This window comes from Perca fluviatilis, chromosome 22 (assembly GCF_010015445.1).
Source record: "Perca fluviatilis chromosome 22, GENO_Pfluv_1.0, whole genome shotgun sequence".
In the NCBI taxonomy this organism is placed as follows: Eukaryota; Metazoa; Chordata; class Actinopteri; order Perciformes; family Percidae; genus Perca; species Perca fluviatilis.
This window is the reverse complement of record NC_053133.1, coordinates 15765705-15784315: the sequence shown is the minus strand read 5'-3', so window position 1 is coordinate 15784315 and position 18611 is coordinate 15765705. Positions and strand designations below refer to the sequence as shown.

The window sequence follows — 18611 nt, the reverse complement described above, 5'->3', positions numbered from 1 at the left end:
GCCACACCACGACCCTCAGCCTGGCTGGCTGGACCAGCAGGCTGCTGCAGCACTACTAAGTGTTGGTGTGAAGGAAGGCTTCAGCAGCCGCAGCCTGCTGTGTGTGCGTGTGTGTGTGTTTTAAAGAGAACAGGGAATGTGCAAAAGCCAAGGCAGAAAGCTAGCTGACATGCTACATTATCGATGACTGCGATTGATTCTCCAGCTCTCAGGATGAGTGTGACTGAGCTCTTCCTCTGCTTTCCTCCTCGCTTTAGCTTTGCATTCCCATGCTGTTGTTCAAACAACTCACAGCTAACACACCTGGAAAAATCTTTAATACACTAATAAAATCATGTTTAATATTACAAAGCTATTAAGTCTTGTTCACAATAAATAACAAGAACTATAAAATCAATATTGTGACACAAAATATCTTGTAATGTATATTTCAAATCTCATAGTTAATGCCGTTATAACTGAAATGTCACTCGTACATTCAATACAAACGATCACTTTTTAATGTGTCCTTCCAAGTTCCTCTCTCTCCGTTTCAAAGCTTAGTCACTGATCATAAATCCACCCGCTCAAGATAATACATCACACTTCTACACAATACTGTGCAAGGACTTAGACATACAACCATGAACAAACACCCATATTTCATGATTGATGCACTCACTGGCAAAGATCCAGTTCACCACTTCCATGCAAGAATAAAAAATCTATTTCTCTTAAGGCTTGGGGTCAGGAGTTAAATATTTTCTGCATAGGCAATCCGCTCTTTCCGCCACACTATTTATAGCACAGGCAGAAACAGCTGAGCTGACTGCAGTGATGTCACTTGCGCTGATGGAATGCTTTGTTCCACAGCATGTGCACATGCCACCTGGGTCTGTGTGAGGGGAAGCTCGATGTGGGAGCCAAGATGGCTGACAGTTGCCCCATTTTTCAAGTGTAAAAACCATCACTATCTCCTTGAACCAGGCTGTCCACGGACCTAAATACAGTACATAACCTTATAGAAGCATTAATTCCTCTGTCACGCGTCTGTGTGTTAATGTCATGAAAGGTATCAGTATTTCTGGCTGTCATTTGGAGCTGAGCACTCATGCCAAAGTAGGGTAACATCAGGGTAACCACACACTGCAGCTGAAGAGGAGAAACCAACATGAAGGATCTTAAAGCATTTCATCGTTTGTCACTCCGTGCATAACATGCATACGGCTGAGGCGTTGAAGAAGTACTATACCCATATATATTTTTAGTAAGCCTTTGGGCTTCTTTCACTGTCCCTAAAAGAGCATGGTTGCCTGGCAACCATTATTGTTGCCATGGAGATTCATGTGTTGGCAGCTGCTGCAATCAGCATTAACTCAAGGCACATATTCTCATTCCGATAGTGAGGCGATGGGAAGGCAACTAGGACACACAGTCAGAGAGGGATAGTAATCAGTGTGAAACATATGCTCATCCATTACTCGCTGCATTAATACAATTATATCAAAAGAAATTTATGGCTGTGCTTTGGTGCAATGATCACATTGCAGGCAGAGGCATAAAATTCCACCTCATAACAGAGCCCCACTTTAATTTAATAAATGGCAGCAGGCTGTAACACAATTGAAAACAATGCAATTTTGCATCTGACATAAATATATCTGTAAAAAAAAACGTTTTAGTCACCTTTAGAGTCTTTGAAAGAATCAAGTTGAAAATCTTTAGTAACTGTTAGTAATAAGATAATGTCCCTGCTGTGTGTAAGCAGCACTTACTAATGACGAGGACAATATTGTTTACATTTTAAATAATTTCACGAGAAACCTTATTGCACTGTGAACTGTGCACCACTGTGTGTGAGGGACAGTAAGGGTTATGCTTAGTGATACATTTCAGACTAAACTCAATATGTTCAGTAGCTCCCTGCCAGCTGCTGCGGTTTCATTTCAACCTGTTGGGGGGATAAGTGATATTTACCTCTTTCCCTTCTTCATATGGGTACGCGTCCTAGTACTGGAACAATTGCAGCCCTATTGAGAGTAGACACGCATAGAGATCATAATAGCAGTTATTTCCTCTCTGGGATTTTTTTTTCCCAGGGCCCAGCTCTCTCTGTCATTTCACTGTTGACATCACAGAGCTATGTGGGGATAAAGAGGCAGAGAAAAACAATAACAGACCCATTGACCCCCATTTCACAAACCTTGGGGGTATGGGAGAAATCCACTTACAAGCCTGAAACAGACCTGCTGATTGGGCCCCAATAGACTTTGTATTAAGGAACAGTGGAAGTGCAGCGGAAGGTCCTGACTGCTGCCATTTCTGAACGTAGATGCTTCTCCGACAGATTTATATCTCACCTCTTGTGCACCTTGGGTGAGATGACAATGCTGAACTGTATCTTGAATCTGAGAGACAATTGGATAAGCGTGCAATGCAGTTATTGAACTATACATGAATCCACACTGTGCTTTGTAAAATCAGTGATCTTACCGAATCAGCCCTACTGCATCTATTTTAAAAAAGAACTGTGACTGAGCAATGCGAGACAGCGGTGCTGGAAAAACAAGTTATTAGAGCAAAATGGCTATTAGAAGCATGAGCACCTGTGTCCAGAATAAATTAATTTGTTTAATTCAATTACTGCTTTATGTTTACACATGAAGGATGAAAGTGTTCACTACATTTAAAGATACACATCTTCTGCAACAAATCAAGATTTAGCTGCTCATCTTAAATTAATATTAAAGCCAGGGGTTTTCCTTTTAAGCACACCAACCCTAACACTATCTACTTCACTAAAAAGAAAACCTTAGGTTAATGATTCAGTACATTTCCCCTCTCTTACAGCTTTAATTGCCCTACACAAGAGAAACATGGCTTTGGGAGTCATACGTGATAATCTCCTGGCATAAGCATTAGAATGGAGGCTCACCGCTTTCTCTGGATGCTGCTGGTTGACATTTAACATCACAGAGAGAGGGGAGGTGGAGAGCCAGGTGCCCTACATGCACAGTTGACCCCCTGCTAATGTCAGAGGGGGAAGGTCCCACACACTCATCCTGGCTTCACTCACACAAAACACTACAAGGGAGTATGGTACAAATTATCTGTCTCAGGGATTGCAGACAGATTCAGTTTTCTGTTTTATATGTTTATGTAGTGGGAAGTGCAATTCATTCAAGGTATAGCAATTCTAGATAACATACATAATTTTGAATGGATTGAAATTAAGGTTTAGGTTTTTACTGTAGAATATATAGGGTCGATATGGATTGATAGTAGAAAAAATGAGGCTTCAGGTGATCATAAATAGTATTCTACGAGGAAACGTTTTTGATCTCTTTTAAATTTACAGTCAAAATCAAATTACAAACCGCCCACACTAAATTTCATCTCTAGATTCTTTTTTATAAACATCCTCTCTAATATATTCTTCCCTGAAATGACAGGTATTGTTAAATGTGTAAATTTAACAGAAATCAAGGGAAAGCTATGAAAGAATGATTTTACACTAAGCGGAAAGCTCAATGTTTTTAAGGGAAGATGCACACTTTGGAGGACACTACAAACACAGCCAGCAGGCCTGTAACCCAGTGCAGATGACCTGGTTCTGCTTGCACGCAACCATGAAATAACAACTGCTGTTTGCTGTTTGATGTTAGCTTGGGGAGCGTACTGTCCCTGCTCGGGCTAAGCAGGCACACGTTACCATCAGGAATTGTTTGGAAAAAAAGAAGAAGAAAAAAAATCGCAATGAGGTCATGTCCTGAAACAAAGCTACTGGGTGATTCTCTAATTTTGGAGTCTATTCCTTGCAGGTCAGGGCTGGTGGCACATAAGACATTGTAACACAAATAATCAGTTTTTTAGATTACACAAGAAGTAATTTTGACGCCTAAAAAATAGGCTGTGTAAGTAAAAAGTAAGATGTGTATTTATGGGAAAAGAAGTAAAAGCATGTGAACATGGTTTAATGAAATAAGAGCTTCTAACTACTTTCCTAACCAGCTAATAACCTATTGATAACAGAGTTATTGATATTGTCTGCACTGTTGCCATAACAACTACACATATGCTTTGTTATACAGGAAGATTTTGTTTACTCAACTCAATATTTTTCCAAACTGCTGTACATTTGAAATTGATTTTCAATCACCAAAAGCAATTTTCAAATGCCAATACAAAGGGAACAAATGCATTGTATTTGTAAATGAATTTAATTATTTTTAAGAATAAATATCATAACCAGTGTTCAGTAGGAAGTAGTTAATACATGTAAAAGGTTCTTGTGGTCTGGATGTAAATCATATTTGGACAACTGCAAGAAATTGTTATTATTTAAGCAGCATGTTCACCAAATATTCCACTATTTAATATTTCAAATATTTCTACTTAAACTATGGAAATACACAGTATGCCCCCTCTTTCTTATGTGGTACTGCAGGTATGTTTACCTGTCTGTGTCACTTATGTAACAATAGAAGAAGCACCTTTTTGTTTTCAGCCAGGAAACCAAAACAAATTACTTTTCTCAACTTCTTAACATGTATATTCAGAATTGTACTGCTTCTCGCCAATCTGATTGGGAGTTTAGGAGAATTCAATAACAACTAAAAAATACATTAGAATCTGTTAAAAACAATTATTCTATATTTTTAAGTTGTTGCCTATCAGCAACATATATTTTACACATGAAAGGAAAAAAATACTCACGAAAATCACACTTCAGCTCAAAACAACTTGCTATCCTTCATTAAAATAAAATTATGACAAAACAAAAATTGTAGAAAAAAATCTAAAACGCACTGATTATAGGACGACGTCATACAACTATGTTACAATTACATTTTTCAACAACTGATATGTAAAACAAAGTAAAAGAATAACAAATATATCAACATATCAAACCAGCTTAGATGTACATTTTATGGAGAATTTTATAGTACAAAGAGCAACATCGTTTAGGCTGTGAGGCGGGGTGGGTAGGGGGGGGGGTATGCCTGATGCATGATGCAAAATATAAGGGGGGCTGATGGAAAAGCTGCGGTTATTCAGGCATCTCGTTGCTAAAACTGCTGCAACTAACGTTTACTGCTGCACAGCACCGATCCTGCAGCAGGCTGTATACATTTTCCAATAGACAGATACATTTTCTTTTCGATTTGGTCTCTAATTCGTTGCACTGCTTCCAAAAAGACTAACACCAATGCGTAGGGAGCTTTAATTCAAATGGCATTGTGTCATATATGTTATTTGATCTTGAGTAAAATTAAGTTATTCTCTTTTTTAAAGTAAATTCTCAAACAGGTACGTTTCATGTGGCCATGCTGCTGAGGGAGGCCTGCTTTAGGGTTTTCTTGACAACATGCCTCGGTCGAAAATACACGTAGAGACGAACAGTATTTCGATGGCGCCTGAGTTCGAGTTTTGCACTAGTTGACGTGGCCTCCGCGTAAATAAAGCTTTGCAAATAAAGGGCGTTTCGATTCTGCAGCCTCTGTTTGTTTTGATGTAAACGAATGGTATTCACTATGATAATGCGACAATATTTTGTGCAATTTCGCCAGATCGGCTCGATGCTGTACAGGCGGTTATGCCCCTTCAGTCCTTTGAGTCTTCAGGTGTGGAGAACAACATGTCACTGTGCAACAGAAATCCCATTCCAGAGATGTTGAACGCATATCCAACAGAAGAGTGAGACAGAGGGACGGGGCACAGTTTAATAATAAGTCCAAATGCAGTCTTACTTCACCGAGTGTTTCCATCCGCCGTCTAACTGCTGCACAGAGCTCCAACTTGTGCAACTTATACAAACTTCCAGCTCGGTCCAAATGATGGAATTTGCATCTGCAGCCACTAGCTATTTCTTTTTTTTCTCTCCCACTTCTTTCCCCCTCTTCACGCCACCCCTTTCGCAACCCTTTTAAAAACAGGGGGCCCAGTGGCTGGCCCTTGATTAATAAATGTTTATGTGTTTTGAAGTGCGGGACAAAAGGGGCTGGCCTGTGACCCCTAGGAGCCCGACCTTGTGCGGGTTCATTGTTAGGCGCTGGGAAAGGGGCTTTGGGACGGAGACCCCGGGCCACTGACCCACACACATCCCAGAGTCCTGCCATTCATGTGCGCACCGCTGCATGTCGCCCCGCAGCTCCCATTGTTTCAGCGGGAACAATAGCGTGACCCCCCTCCCCTCTGCCTGAGAGAAAGCAGCTTTCAAACTCCCCTCTATATGTAGCCTGATGCAAGCCCCGGCAGACTTTCCTTCTAACCCTTCAAATAAAGAGTAAAAATGTTGACAAAACGTTAACGCTGTTAGTGGTGTGTTCACCCATTTGCATCACACACCAATGTTGCATCATTGCACTCACTGGGTTCTTGCAGCAGTCAAAGGCCAACACTGTAACAGAGTGAAACAATAAAACCATCCTAAAAGAGAGGATGGTGATGAGATGACAGATGGAGAGAACTCGAAGAAACAGACCGTGAATAACACCTACAGGCTATTTCTAATGCTGGAATCAGATAAAGGCTATATTAATAGGTTGGAGGTAAGTAGGCATTAGCGGGTCTGTGTGCTCCGCCTTGGCTACAGGGTTCGTGAGGTTACTAAAATGACATCATATGGGGCCTTGGTTTCGATTGGATCTTTGCCTGGGAGTCAATCACTGCAGGAAATGAAGGGGATACAAACAAGCAGTGCAGGACTGACACTTGCTCAGTCAATGTCTGCCTCAATGCCCAAGACTACCTAAACTATAGCCTCTGTCCGCATTTGCATGTTTACATTAGTAGAACAGAAATAGCTTAAATGTAAGAAATGTGTGCTAACTGAAATACAAACGTGGAATAAAAATGAGTCATTTACCTTTAACATCAAAACAGGGAGAAATAATTTGCATTATAGGGGTATAACACATTACAGACAATCTTATCCTTGCTGTAAAACCCCCCTCAGTTCATCTAGGCAGGCTCACCAAACAATTGGACTAACATAGCCTATAGAAATTGAGTTGCAATCCAGCGGCTTGATGCGTGAAACTGTAACGCACTAATGGACCTTTCAAGACAAACGGCATTAAACATGATTAATTGTGGCCGGCGAGGCAACGATCTCGCTACACTCCTAATGTAGAGCTTCACTAGATTATGGAATAGTTATTGCTGCACATATAAAACCACAAAAGGCATATAGTTACAGTACACACTGAAAAAAAAGAGTTGAACAGCTGTAACATGCTTGCAAATAATAAAAACAATTATAGAGAACTAATAATATAAAACATTGGCCATAGGATTTTTCAGAGCGCGCATATTTGCGTGTCAGTTTGAGCGAGCGCGCATTTCTATGTATAAAAGCGTGTGTGCGCGTGCATTTGAAGAGAGAGAGAGAGAGAGAGAGTTAGAGAGAGAGAGAGAGAGAGAGAGAGAGAAATTTTATTGTAATGCACAGAACGACCTGCCCTCTTTTGAAAAAAAGCGAGAAAGCGCAGCCATGCTTTGCAGAGGCTACAGCATCGCTGTCATTGGTAGTATCAGCTTCTCGCCAGACGGAGTCTTTGCTTGTCCGCCGCTACGGCGAAAGGAACCGGGAATACAAGCGACTGCCTCCGTGATGTTAAGATCTGCAATGAAGAATTAATGCTAGAATGAAGTAAAAAATAAAACAAACAAAAAAAACAGCGCAGCACGGATACATATTAGCAGAGCACAGTGTGGTGGGATCCACCATATGGCGTGGACCATATCATGGTGAGTAGCCTATCTGATGATTGCATTTGCTTTATGCTCGACACTTTGATCAATTATTGATAGATGAATGTGTATTTTTGATTCAATATGTAGATAGAACATGCATTTCAATAGATTAGATGAGTTTACTGATCATTTGTATCTGCAGAGAGAGATGTTGGTTCTGTACGTTTCTCCATGCACGTTGCACTTGCCATTGTTATTGCGGGCTTTAGGGAATGAACCACTTTAGGAAGAGAGCTGACAAAAATAGGCGATAGAAAAACCTCACCAAACCCGCGCAGGGTGGACAGAGTGTTTTATGTCGACATTTGCATAATCAATAAGAAGGGTAAAGAGGACGGTGGATTTCTGAGCCACATCGTTTGTTCGTTGCGCGGCGCTTAAGGACAATAGGGGTCGTGTTCCTGTCGGTGGCCAGATACATAGAGGGAGCCGAAATAAGGTGATGTGCTGAGAAACTGTGATGAGGCTCCGAACAATGGCCGATACAAGAGTCGCCGGATTTTCAGGGGATGGGGACGTTTCCGTCTAAAATGGCGTTTCCCTTTGTTTCTGCATCCCTCTCCTCTCTGTTATAAAGAGTGGGTAATGCATTGCAATTACCATATCTACCAGCCTGCGCCTCTTCATTTTCACTACACTGCTTTACACGCAGTGGATTAAGCTCTTTAATGGTAAAACATGGGCTGTCAGATGTAGAACTGGTCCCTACATGGTAAACTTAGAGGCTCCGGCAAGCTAACGCAGGTGACTCCTAATTATGATTAGACAGCACTGCCTTCATTTGAATTTCAGCAGTTTTAGCCTACATTAGTGGATATGCAAATCAATAGGTCTGTAGTCTGCATCACTGCAGATTATCGTGGATTATAATTGCATGGATCTCGTCTGTGTCAGCCCCCATACAATAACGTAATTAGTATTAAAAGGTATTCAGTCGTTAATAAGCATCTCCAAGCATAAACCGTACCGCACTTTTCCATTACACTCATCATGACATATACAATACTGTTGTCTTATTTAGTGCCATATGTCATATTAAATCTTATTTCAAGAACTAAAAATCAGTTGCAGCTCATCACATTGAGCCAAATACAGTATTTCTTCAACCAACTGCACTCGCATCAAACAGCAGGCTCAGGATGACACGAGCATCCCTCCCTCATCCCTGTGTCTGTGTGTGTGTATGTGTTCATTTTTTGAATAGTGCAATGTTGCATAACCGTTTACAGCCAATGCCAGATTTAGGGCTTTACAATTTGCGGGGCCATTGTTGGCATTTCCTCTGCTGGCCCTTGTGCACACACACACACACACACACACACACACACACACACACACACACACACACACACACACACACACACACTTCATTAACCAACTGCAGAACTATTAACACATCTCGGCGATAACCGTTAATACTCCAAATAGGAAGTCGTCAATTTCCCTCCTAGTTTCAAGGACACAGAGTAGTCATGAGGAGGACGCTGGGTAATATAGAGGAACATCTGTTTGCCCGGTGACGTCAACCCCTCCTCCTCCTCCTCCTCTTCCACCCCCACTCCCTCATCCCAATCCTCTTGTGCTGAAGGCAGAAGCCTCATTTGTTTGGCTGGAGCACCATTAATCCCAAAGTCAGAGGAATAGACCGGACGGAGAGAGATCAGTCCCATTTAGGCGGTGTCGGTGCTGGGCTCGCGCTGTACAGCTCGGTCTCCCGGTCACTTCGCGGTTGGTGGAAGCGCGTGCATAGAGCACAGCTGTGTTCAGGACAACCGCAGTTACCAAGGCTCTTCAGCTGCCCCGTTTGAGATTTGCGGCAGTTTTAACGTGTGACCCGCAAGTAGAGGCTGCCGGCTTGTGTGTGTGTGTCTGTGTGTTAGTAGAAAAACTCCGTGCGTTATGTGACTAGGAAATCAATATATTGGACGTGGACAGTGACTTTTTCTGTTCTATGGACGCCAGCCTATCTTTTCTTAACAGGTCAATGTGGAATATGATACTTTGTCATCTGCAATTCTATATGAAGTTCATGACGCATTTTGTCTTTTCTTTTTTGTACTGTAGGTGCATTATGGGATAATGGAGGACTTTTACGCTTTCTGCGATTATGGACAAAGCAGTCGACGGAAAAGCATCAAACGGAGTCATTTTTCGCCTGCAAAAGCGGCCTGGGACGTATCATCATTTTGCCCGCAAAACTACCTACTGGCTGTTCTGCGTTTAAGTCATTCCTGTAACCTAACTTCTTGTTCCTCCAATTGAATGTTGTTGTTTTTTTAACATAATAAGGTAGGCCACAACAACCGGGTGAGGATTTGATCTCTTTGGACCAGTGCTTGGAATTTTTATTTTGTTTCAACTTTTGGCCAAACTTGACATCCCGAAACAGTTTTTAGTCACACAACAGAGTCCTTAAAGGCTGCAAAAGTATTTGATTATATTTGTAACAGATTTTAGGGAATGGGTCGAGATGTCTGGCCGTTTCCCCACAGCAGCGTGAATGCAGATGGACACACGTTCATACACACATGCATGCAAATACACACACACACACACACACACACACACACACACACACACACACACACACACACACACACACACACACACACACACACACACACGAGCGGGTTGTGTCTCTCCGTGTTCACAGCGGACCTTGATTTAATGTCTTACAATTAAGGCACGCGGTGAATGCCAAGAGATGATCCTTCTTTCTTCGCATGACTGCTGATCCAAGAAATACATCACATCTTGTAACTAACTAAATTTTTTAAACAGCCTATTTGGTGTCGCTTTCACAGTAAATTTGCTTCTGTCGTTTCAAACTGTAACGCATTAACTCATGTACTGTCTCTTCCCCCCCATTCGTCCATCAATAAAGTAAATACACGCAACCATTTTTAAAAGCTCTGTTTTTTTCATGCAAGTGATGGCTCCTGTGTATGTTGATGGGTGCGTGCGCGTGTGTGTGTGTGGGAGCTGTCCATCCACACACAGGCTTCCCGAGAGCGCTGTCCATCTTCTGTGGTGCTGAAATCTGCGCACCACCGATCAGCCTTTTGTTTCACTCGCCTGTCAGTGCACAAGCGGAAATGGCTCATTTATTTTACTGTAGTACAGGAATGCAGCCCGGACATGGCGACATATAAACTGCGTACACACATACACACACAAATACACAAGCGAGGATATAAGAAAAATCCTAATGTAGTCATTGCATCTAGCAGGTAGTCTTAGACCTTGCTTTTTTTAAATCAAGAAGGAAAAAATCTGCAGACGGTGGAACAGTGGTGTAACTGCTTTTTTATGGCGGTTTACAAGAACGTAATAATACCTTCAAACAAAACACCACTCCGATTAAATGAAATTTCTGTCGCTTATTTCGAGATAATTGTTGAGCAGATCTGCAGTGAAAACAAGTGAACATCTTGTTTCTCCCCCTTGCTCTGAAAAAAAACCTTGTTAAAATTGTAATTTTCGCAATGAAGGAGGTCTATGATCGCCATCCTGCAATGACCTAAAAAGGCCTTGCATGATATCCTTGCAAGGATATGACACTGTGATTTATTTGATGTGCATATTAATTTACATAGGCACTGTGCTAGTTTGTAATGCAGGCTAAATGAGGAGGTGGGCTAAGAAGGACCTCTGCCGATACGAACTCAAATGTCCGATTACCTTGATATTTAAAGGTCTGGAAATGTTGCCCCACAAACCTTTTGACAGAACAGAATAAAGTTCAGTAGCTGAAAGAGTCTTATGGCACGTGCGCCGGATGAAATAACATCCTCCTATCTTAGTGTGTCGCCTAGTGGCGTGCAGGGGCGCCGCACTTTGTTCTAATAAACCATGATGGAGGCTCATGTTTCTTCCAGAATTAGAAATTTGGCAAACAGAAATTGTGATAAGATGGAGCTACACTTCACACCATAAGATATGTTACATTTTTAAAAGCATTGCATTTTTCATGTTGTCACTCAAGAGTGAAAGACATATGTTCTATTTTGCACACTTTGACAGCAGACAATAATCAGATCTTGATTAATGCATATCATCGCCGAGAATGGCGGAAGGAGTGATGGATGGAAGAAGAGCTTGATAGGGAGGGGGGTTTATCCAATCATTACACCAACTCATTAATGTTGATTTCCTTTAATCCTTCAAATAAGCAATGAGTGGTGAAAGCGATGAAATCGACAACGAGCAGGTTGAGATGAAATGCGAGAGATCATCTATATTCGAGAATAATTAAATGAAGAGAGAGATGAGAGATTTACTGCTCGTACTGCCAGTCCTAAATAGAAGCTACAAAAAGTAGAGCAAAAGTACATTTATCTGGTGCTTGTGATCAAGTGCTGCAGTCTTTAAAATGACATGAGAGAACGAAGGAGGGACACTGATCCACAATCACAACTATTTAAGAAGTCAGCTCCTACATTTACCTGGTGTGTGGGGTGTGTGTGTGTGTGTGTGTGTGTGGGGGGGGGCAGCCTACATGTCATGTCATGGTTCACTGGTGGGTCTTGACGTGGAGCCCCACATGACAAAATTGAAATTTCATATCAGGTCTGTACAGCCAGAGGGTCTGGCTTCCACTGATAACCAAAATCTTCAAAGTTGAATAAAATCCACAAGGCTGCCATAAAGCATGTCCATCAAGCTCCTGCTTCACTCTCAGCTCCTCCAGCATGAACTGGTGTCCCCATTAGAAGTCACTGCCTGCCCTCTTGTGGTGAAAACTGAAAGAAACTGTTTGATGCACAATATTTATTTTAAATGGACAGTTAAAAAAACGTTTGAATGAATAACACTGTGATAAATTATAAGCAGTTTGACTTGGGAAAACCTGCAAAATTAAAGTCTAATAAACGTTTTTTCTGGGCTATGTGCGCATGGTGCAGTCTGACAACCCTGAAGCTCACATACAGTATAAATCCTGTTGTCTGCTTGGAAGTTTCATTAATGGTTTGAACACTTCCTGTGAAGCTCCTGTGTCTAAACTTCTTTTGTCCCTAACTAAACTGATTCTTGTTCTCTTTTCTAACACAGTGTTGCCTTCAATGCTCTCTTCATTACCAAAGTGCTGACAGACTGTGGCTGTAATGGCCGTGGCATCGTCCTGGCCCATCTTGTCTCATTAGCCGGACCTGATTGGCCATGAAGGTGTTCTCTTGCTGTCTCAGGATGAAGCTGCTGTCTATGCCACTCGTTAGATCATAACTCCCAAAGTATTCTGCCCTGATGGCCTCTCATGGAGCCTCAGCAGAGAGACTGAACATACGCTAATTGAAATATGCTGGAAAAGGGGTAAAACACTGACCTTGAATGTGTTAAGCATGTATTGGCCATTTGTGTTTGTGATGCAGTTGCAAAGAACTTTTTTGACATGAACACTGAGCCCCAACATGTTGGAAATATAACAGCAATTCAGGATGAAAACACGTTTCCTTGCTAACTTGTGTTTTCAATGCAGTAAAACAGCCAATTTGGTCACACTTATTTGGCATTTGAATTATCAGTGTGAAGAATTCTTTGAGAAAACCTTAGATTCAACGTTTCTGTTCAATAGTTATTACTTCCACTATAAAAATGAGGTTTTAGCATCAGATATTTTCCTATCACAATATTATATGCCTACTGAATGCTAAGAGGTAGGTGGCTAGCATTAATGTGAAAACAAGTGATGGATAGCACCTGCCATGTGACAGAGGATGGATACTAGAGCAATGTCATGTTAGAAATCCCTGTATGTGGGAGTTGGTATTTAAATAGAAACTTCTTTTAATTATGGTCACTGAGGTTTTCATTTTTATAAGAAACGACTTGTCAGTCTATAGGGAGTTTACTCAAAATCACACCTAGTCAACTAATTTTGTAACTGATGAGATTTTGTCAACATATTTATAGTTGACGGAAAACTTGCTAAGATGTTCTTTCGATTGTTTTAGAAGTCACAAACTCTTAATTAAAAGTTATAGAACAGCTAACAAGCACAAGCTCAAATTGACAAAACACGTCTACAAACATTCTGTTGCTCTTTAGATTGAAATACTTCAAAATTCTCTACAGTCTCTCTCTCTTCATGTTATAAAAGGACGTATGGATTCTGAACAAGACTCTCTTCTCTTCTTTGGCAAACTTGTCGTCTGCAGTGTGACATTCTGAAGGAGTCAGAGCAGACTTTTCTACAAAGCTCCATTCCAATCAAACAGTATGTAGCTGCCCAGGTACCATTTCAGAGGGTGAACAAATCCATGCCATATTCACTGTGGTTTCAATTGGCAGGGGTCAATTGTAATCACTGCTAAAGGTACCTTTAATATGGGCAGCACAAATGCCACGGTAACTTGCCATGGTAACTTGGAAGTGGACAGAGATTTTTGTCCTTAATGCATTGCAGCTGGTATCTACAAATGGCTTCTCAGGAAGCGTAATTACTGAAATGGCTTTTTGTGTAAGAGGTGAAGAATGTGTTTTCTGTGCAAGCAGTAACAGAGTTGGTCACATTGAAACTCAGTGAATTGTGGGGTTCCCCGGGCTACAGGGAACTTAACAGATACCCATGGAGTTTGTATATGACTTCTTTGGAATGGGAAGTAGCTCAGATGTAAACTGTGGAGCTATCCGCGTGTTCAGCACCACAGACAGCTCCACTGCAGTGGTTGCTATAAACCCTTATGAGCCAAATTTATCCCCAAAACGTTTATAATTCTTTTAAAAGGGAGTATTCAGAGATATATAAAAAAAAAGAATGATCAAAATGAATGCAGCAGAGGCCAACCATTTCCATAATGTAACTTGGGTGACTTTCATTAGACCCTTCCTGCCTGCACATTTCCGTGTCTTGCAAATCCCATGCCTCATTTGCAACGCAAGCTCTCCGTTATAAATCTGATGTCTCAAAACCAATCTGACATAGGATGCCACCAATCACCAGGTTTAGAAGACACTGTATTACTGTTTACACAGGCTGAGCAGCACCCCACTCATGACCAGTACATTGTTCTTCATGTGGAGTGCCTCTTTTAGCAGGTTCAAAGTTAGAGCATACATTTTTCCAAACTATGTAACATCATCATATACATTCTGCATCTACTTGTTCCAACACTGGTGACGCTTTAGCATGCTTAAATACAAACCAACAGTTGTTTATGGTTGCTTCATTATTTAAATGGAAGATTTAAATGTAATTTGTAATTGTTGACAAATTCAGTATAACCATAAATTAGAAATATTCTGAAATTAGAAATTATTATTAGCCATTAAACATGCGTTCGGTAATGATGGCATGCCAAATGGTGGGGTAAAGAAAGCTGGATAAAGCTTAGTTGTTGGTGCTGATGACGTTTGTCTTTACATTTTGGGTGTACTACACTATACAAAACAGTAGATGGCAGTATGAGCACAAGTAAATTGTAGTAAGAGCGCAGGATCTGTCATGGGAAAACTGAGAGACATACAATAGTTAAACATAGACTTTCATATTCATTTTTGGGAACCTAAACTAAAAACCTGAAAACAGGCAAAACAAAAAATGAAACAACCAGCAAATTTCCATTTGCTGGTTGTGGTTTTCAGAAACTATATATCATCAATGCAGCTCAAGTTTGATAACAATACGCATGGTCTTTCTCTGAATTCAAGTGAAGGTTTGGTGCCACACTAAAAATAGTGACATAAGAAAGAAAAGCCGCAACAACACTAAACAATGACTGAAACCAAGTCCAGTCTCCCAATATTCAATTAGAGAGATTGACTAAAGGCAAACGTTACTTTGATTTTCGAAGAGAATGTCACACGAGCGAACCGTTGATCAGAAGGCTTTCTAAAAATCACTGTTATAAAGTGCCTTTAACACAGAGAGAGAGAGAGAGAGAGAGAGAGAGAGAGAGAGAGAGAGAGAGCACGCTGTATTGTTTGTCATCGTTTAAATACCATTAATTTATAACGTTAACCTGATTGGGTAGAGAGTGAGAGGGGAGAGGGTGTCGGCGAATCCTTTTTAATAACCCGCCTCGAGATAATGATGTAAAAAGACTCGAGCGTCTCGTGCGTAACGATAATCATCGTGGAGATCCGTTGAAGGTGAATTAGAGACACAGAAAGAAGACAGAGAGAGAGAGAGAGAGAGAGAAAAGAGAGAGAGAGAGAGAGAGAGAGAGAGAGAGAGAGAGACTTATTACATGAGTCTCCTCCTCGTCTCCACACCTCAGCTGATAGTCGCGCAAGCCTGCAACTTCCCCATTGACACACAACTAAACTCGTAAAGCGCAAACCGAGGGACAAACTCATAGAGGCGCGCACAAAGAGTTGCCAGAAGCGACCGTTGCCTGCAACAACGCGGAATCCAAGAGGCTATGGACAGAAGGATGAACTTGAACGGCGGTGCAGGGGACATTTTTCACAAAACTCTCAGCGCCGTGTCCACTAAAAAAATGGACCCTTTCAGGTCGTCGGCCGGCATTGAACTAGCAGCCAGAGACCGCCAGTCACCTATCAGCTGCTTTGACCAGACCGATCAAGACTCGATTCAGCCGGGAGGACTGGCGGGAGGTAGAGGGGGGCCACTGGGTCTGCCGACCGGATCTTTGTGCGTTAATTTCGGTGAGAGCGCCAACAGGATCTCGGCAGCGGAGAGCAGCGGCGGAGAGCAGAGTCAAGACGATGACAGCGACGGCAGGTGTGACATGGTCCTTTTGGCCGACGGGCGGACGGTGCCCTCGGGGAAAGGAGAAGGAGGTAAGAAAACCAAAGAGCAGAAAACACTGAGGCTAAACATCAATGCCAGAGAAAGACGACGGATGCACGATCTGAACGATGCGCTGGATGAGCTCAGAGGGGTCATCCCTTACGCGCACAGCCCGTCAGTGCGGAAACTCTCCAAAATTGCCACTTTGCTGCTCGCCAAAAACTACATCCTTATGCAGGCGCAGGCTCTGGAGGAGATGAGGAGGCTAGTGGCGTATCTCAACCAGGGACAAGCCATCTCTGCTGCCTCGATACCGGCCACCACTGCCCTCGCAGCTCCAGGCTTGGGCGCGTACGACCAGCCGCCCGGATATCCCTTCCCCACCGGAGTGGCTGCGTCCTCCTGCCCAGATAAATGTGCCCTATTCAACAACGCCACCTCCAGCCTCTGCAAACAGTGCACTGACAAGCCTTAACTGCGCCTGACAGGACTCAGAGAAGCACAGGGGAGAAAAGAAACCACTTTTAAGAACACTTTTGGAGAGGGAAACCTGTGAGGCTACTGTTGTTGAAGTCAGTAGGCTAGAAACAAAGAAGTAATGCCGATGAATACTTTTATAATATTTACTAAATGCATTCAAAACGCGCTTTTTTGTTCAAACAATACTTGATTGTGTATATAAATCATCCTTAAAGTGCTGGTATGAATGGCAGTGAAGACCAAACACAAGTACAGTAGGCCTGTAAGAGTGGCTGCAAGTGTTGAGTGAGTTGTTGATCACTTGCTCTGTTATGGACCCTTTTGGAGATTTTGGTGACCTGACAACCTGCGGCTTTTTCACTTAAATAGATGGACACTTTCCTGGAGCGTAGGTCCAACCTCACTTTCTGCTGCTTCCTTATTTATTTATTTATTTATTTTGCGGGTTTTCTTTCATACACCTCAGAGACATTTGCTGTTTGCTTACTGGTTCAAGGCCTGTTTTAATGAACTTTTCTATTGAGCACGTGGAATGTCATGAACAAGGATAAGTTAAATGCTTAGATGATATAGATGACGTTAAGTCGTTTAATCAGTCAGATATTTATGTGTTAATCCAGACACTTGTTAATAGTTGCGCACGCCTATTACATTTCTTTTTTGGGGGCACTGTGATATAATAAAATTTCAGAAAAATGTAGAGAACCTGAATCAATTTGTTTCAGGTGTTTCGGTGTGTCTTTTGTAATTTATTAATTTGGATATTTATATTGGATATTTTTGCTTGCATTGCACATTGTAGTCTTTCTTAGTTGTTGTATCTTTTGCGTTTTTTTCTTCTCACACAAGATGATCGATGTCATCAGATGAATCGCGTTGTCAGGTCAAGATGTGGATTATTGTAGATACTTTAGTTATTATATGAGCAAAGAGGGCCATTTGTATGTATTTCAGTGTTGAAAAGCTTTATTAAAATATTTTGAACAACAGAAACACTTCTGATGATTCATCTTATGTGAAGTTTAGTGTCAGTGGAATCACAGCAAACTGCCTTTAACTTTTATTGTGCATTTGATAAATACACACGGACATTTGAAACCTTAATTTGACATTTAATTACGGTTTAATCGCAAAACAAACTGAAAGGTATATGTAAGTGCTTATTATAAAATCAAACCGTCGTTTCTGCGGGTGGTGTAGCTGTTATTTGTCAGTCTCGGACTCTTACTAGTTGTCAAGTACACTGAGAAAGAATTGTTCAATAATTTTCTGCTCCATCAAAACCGATAACTTATTTTCTTGAGCTGTAAGTGACGTCTTTGGAGCGAAGGCCAGACGTGTTTAGCGAATTTTGCCTCGAGACAGAAAGAAGTTCTGCTCCTTGAACAAAAACAAAAAAAAAACCTTTATTGTGATTATTAAAACAATTTCCGTGACGGCGTGTAATAATACGTTAATTTGAAAACAAGTGTGTTTGAAAACTGTCGACTGTAATACCTGCCTTCACGTAATGGGACACATCGTTAAGGCAATTAGACCTCCAGAATGTGATTAAGGAATGTAATTACGACACTGTTCATTGCCGTAATTTGGTGTCTTTAATCACAACGCAGCCATCAGCTGCACTCCCATCGACTCGCCCTTTGTCCTCCTCAGTTGTCTGTCTATGCCAAAACATTTTAATGAAGGCCAAACTGCAAAA

At 41.5% G+C, this 18611-nt stretch overlaps 1 protein-coding gene and 1 long non-coding RNA gene across 2 annotated transcripts; both read left to right on the top strand.

Annotated features, from left to right (window-relative positions):
• The first annotated feature begins 7387 nt into the window (after positions 1 to 7387).
• On the top strand, positions 7388 to 10639 carry LOC120551922. The gene is made up of 2 exons (XR_005637932.1): positions 7388 to 7731; positions 9802 to 10639. It is a non-coding gene; the product is annotated as an uncharacterized LOC120551922 (long non-coding RNA).
• Positions 10640 to 15728: 5089 nt separating this feature from the next.
• Positions 15729 to 17902, top strand: bhlhe22 (basic helix-loop-helix family, member e22). Its single transcript, XM_039790872.1, has one exon. The coding sequence runs from the start codon at positions 16098 to 16100 to the stop codon at positions 16902 to 16904; it is 807 nt and encodes a 268-aa protein (XP_039646806.1). The 5' UTR covers positions 15729 to 16097; the 3' UTR covers positions 16905 to 17902.
• Positions 17903 to 18611: the final 709 nt, after the last annotated feature.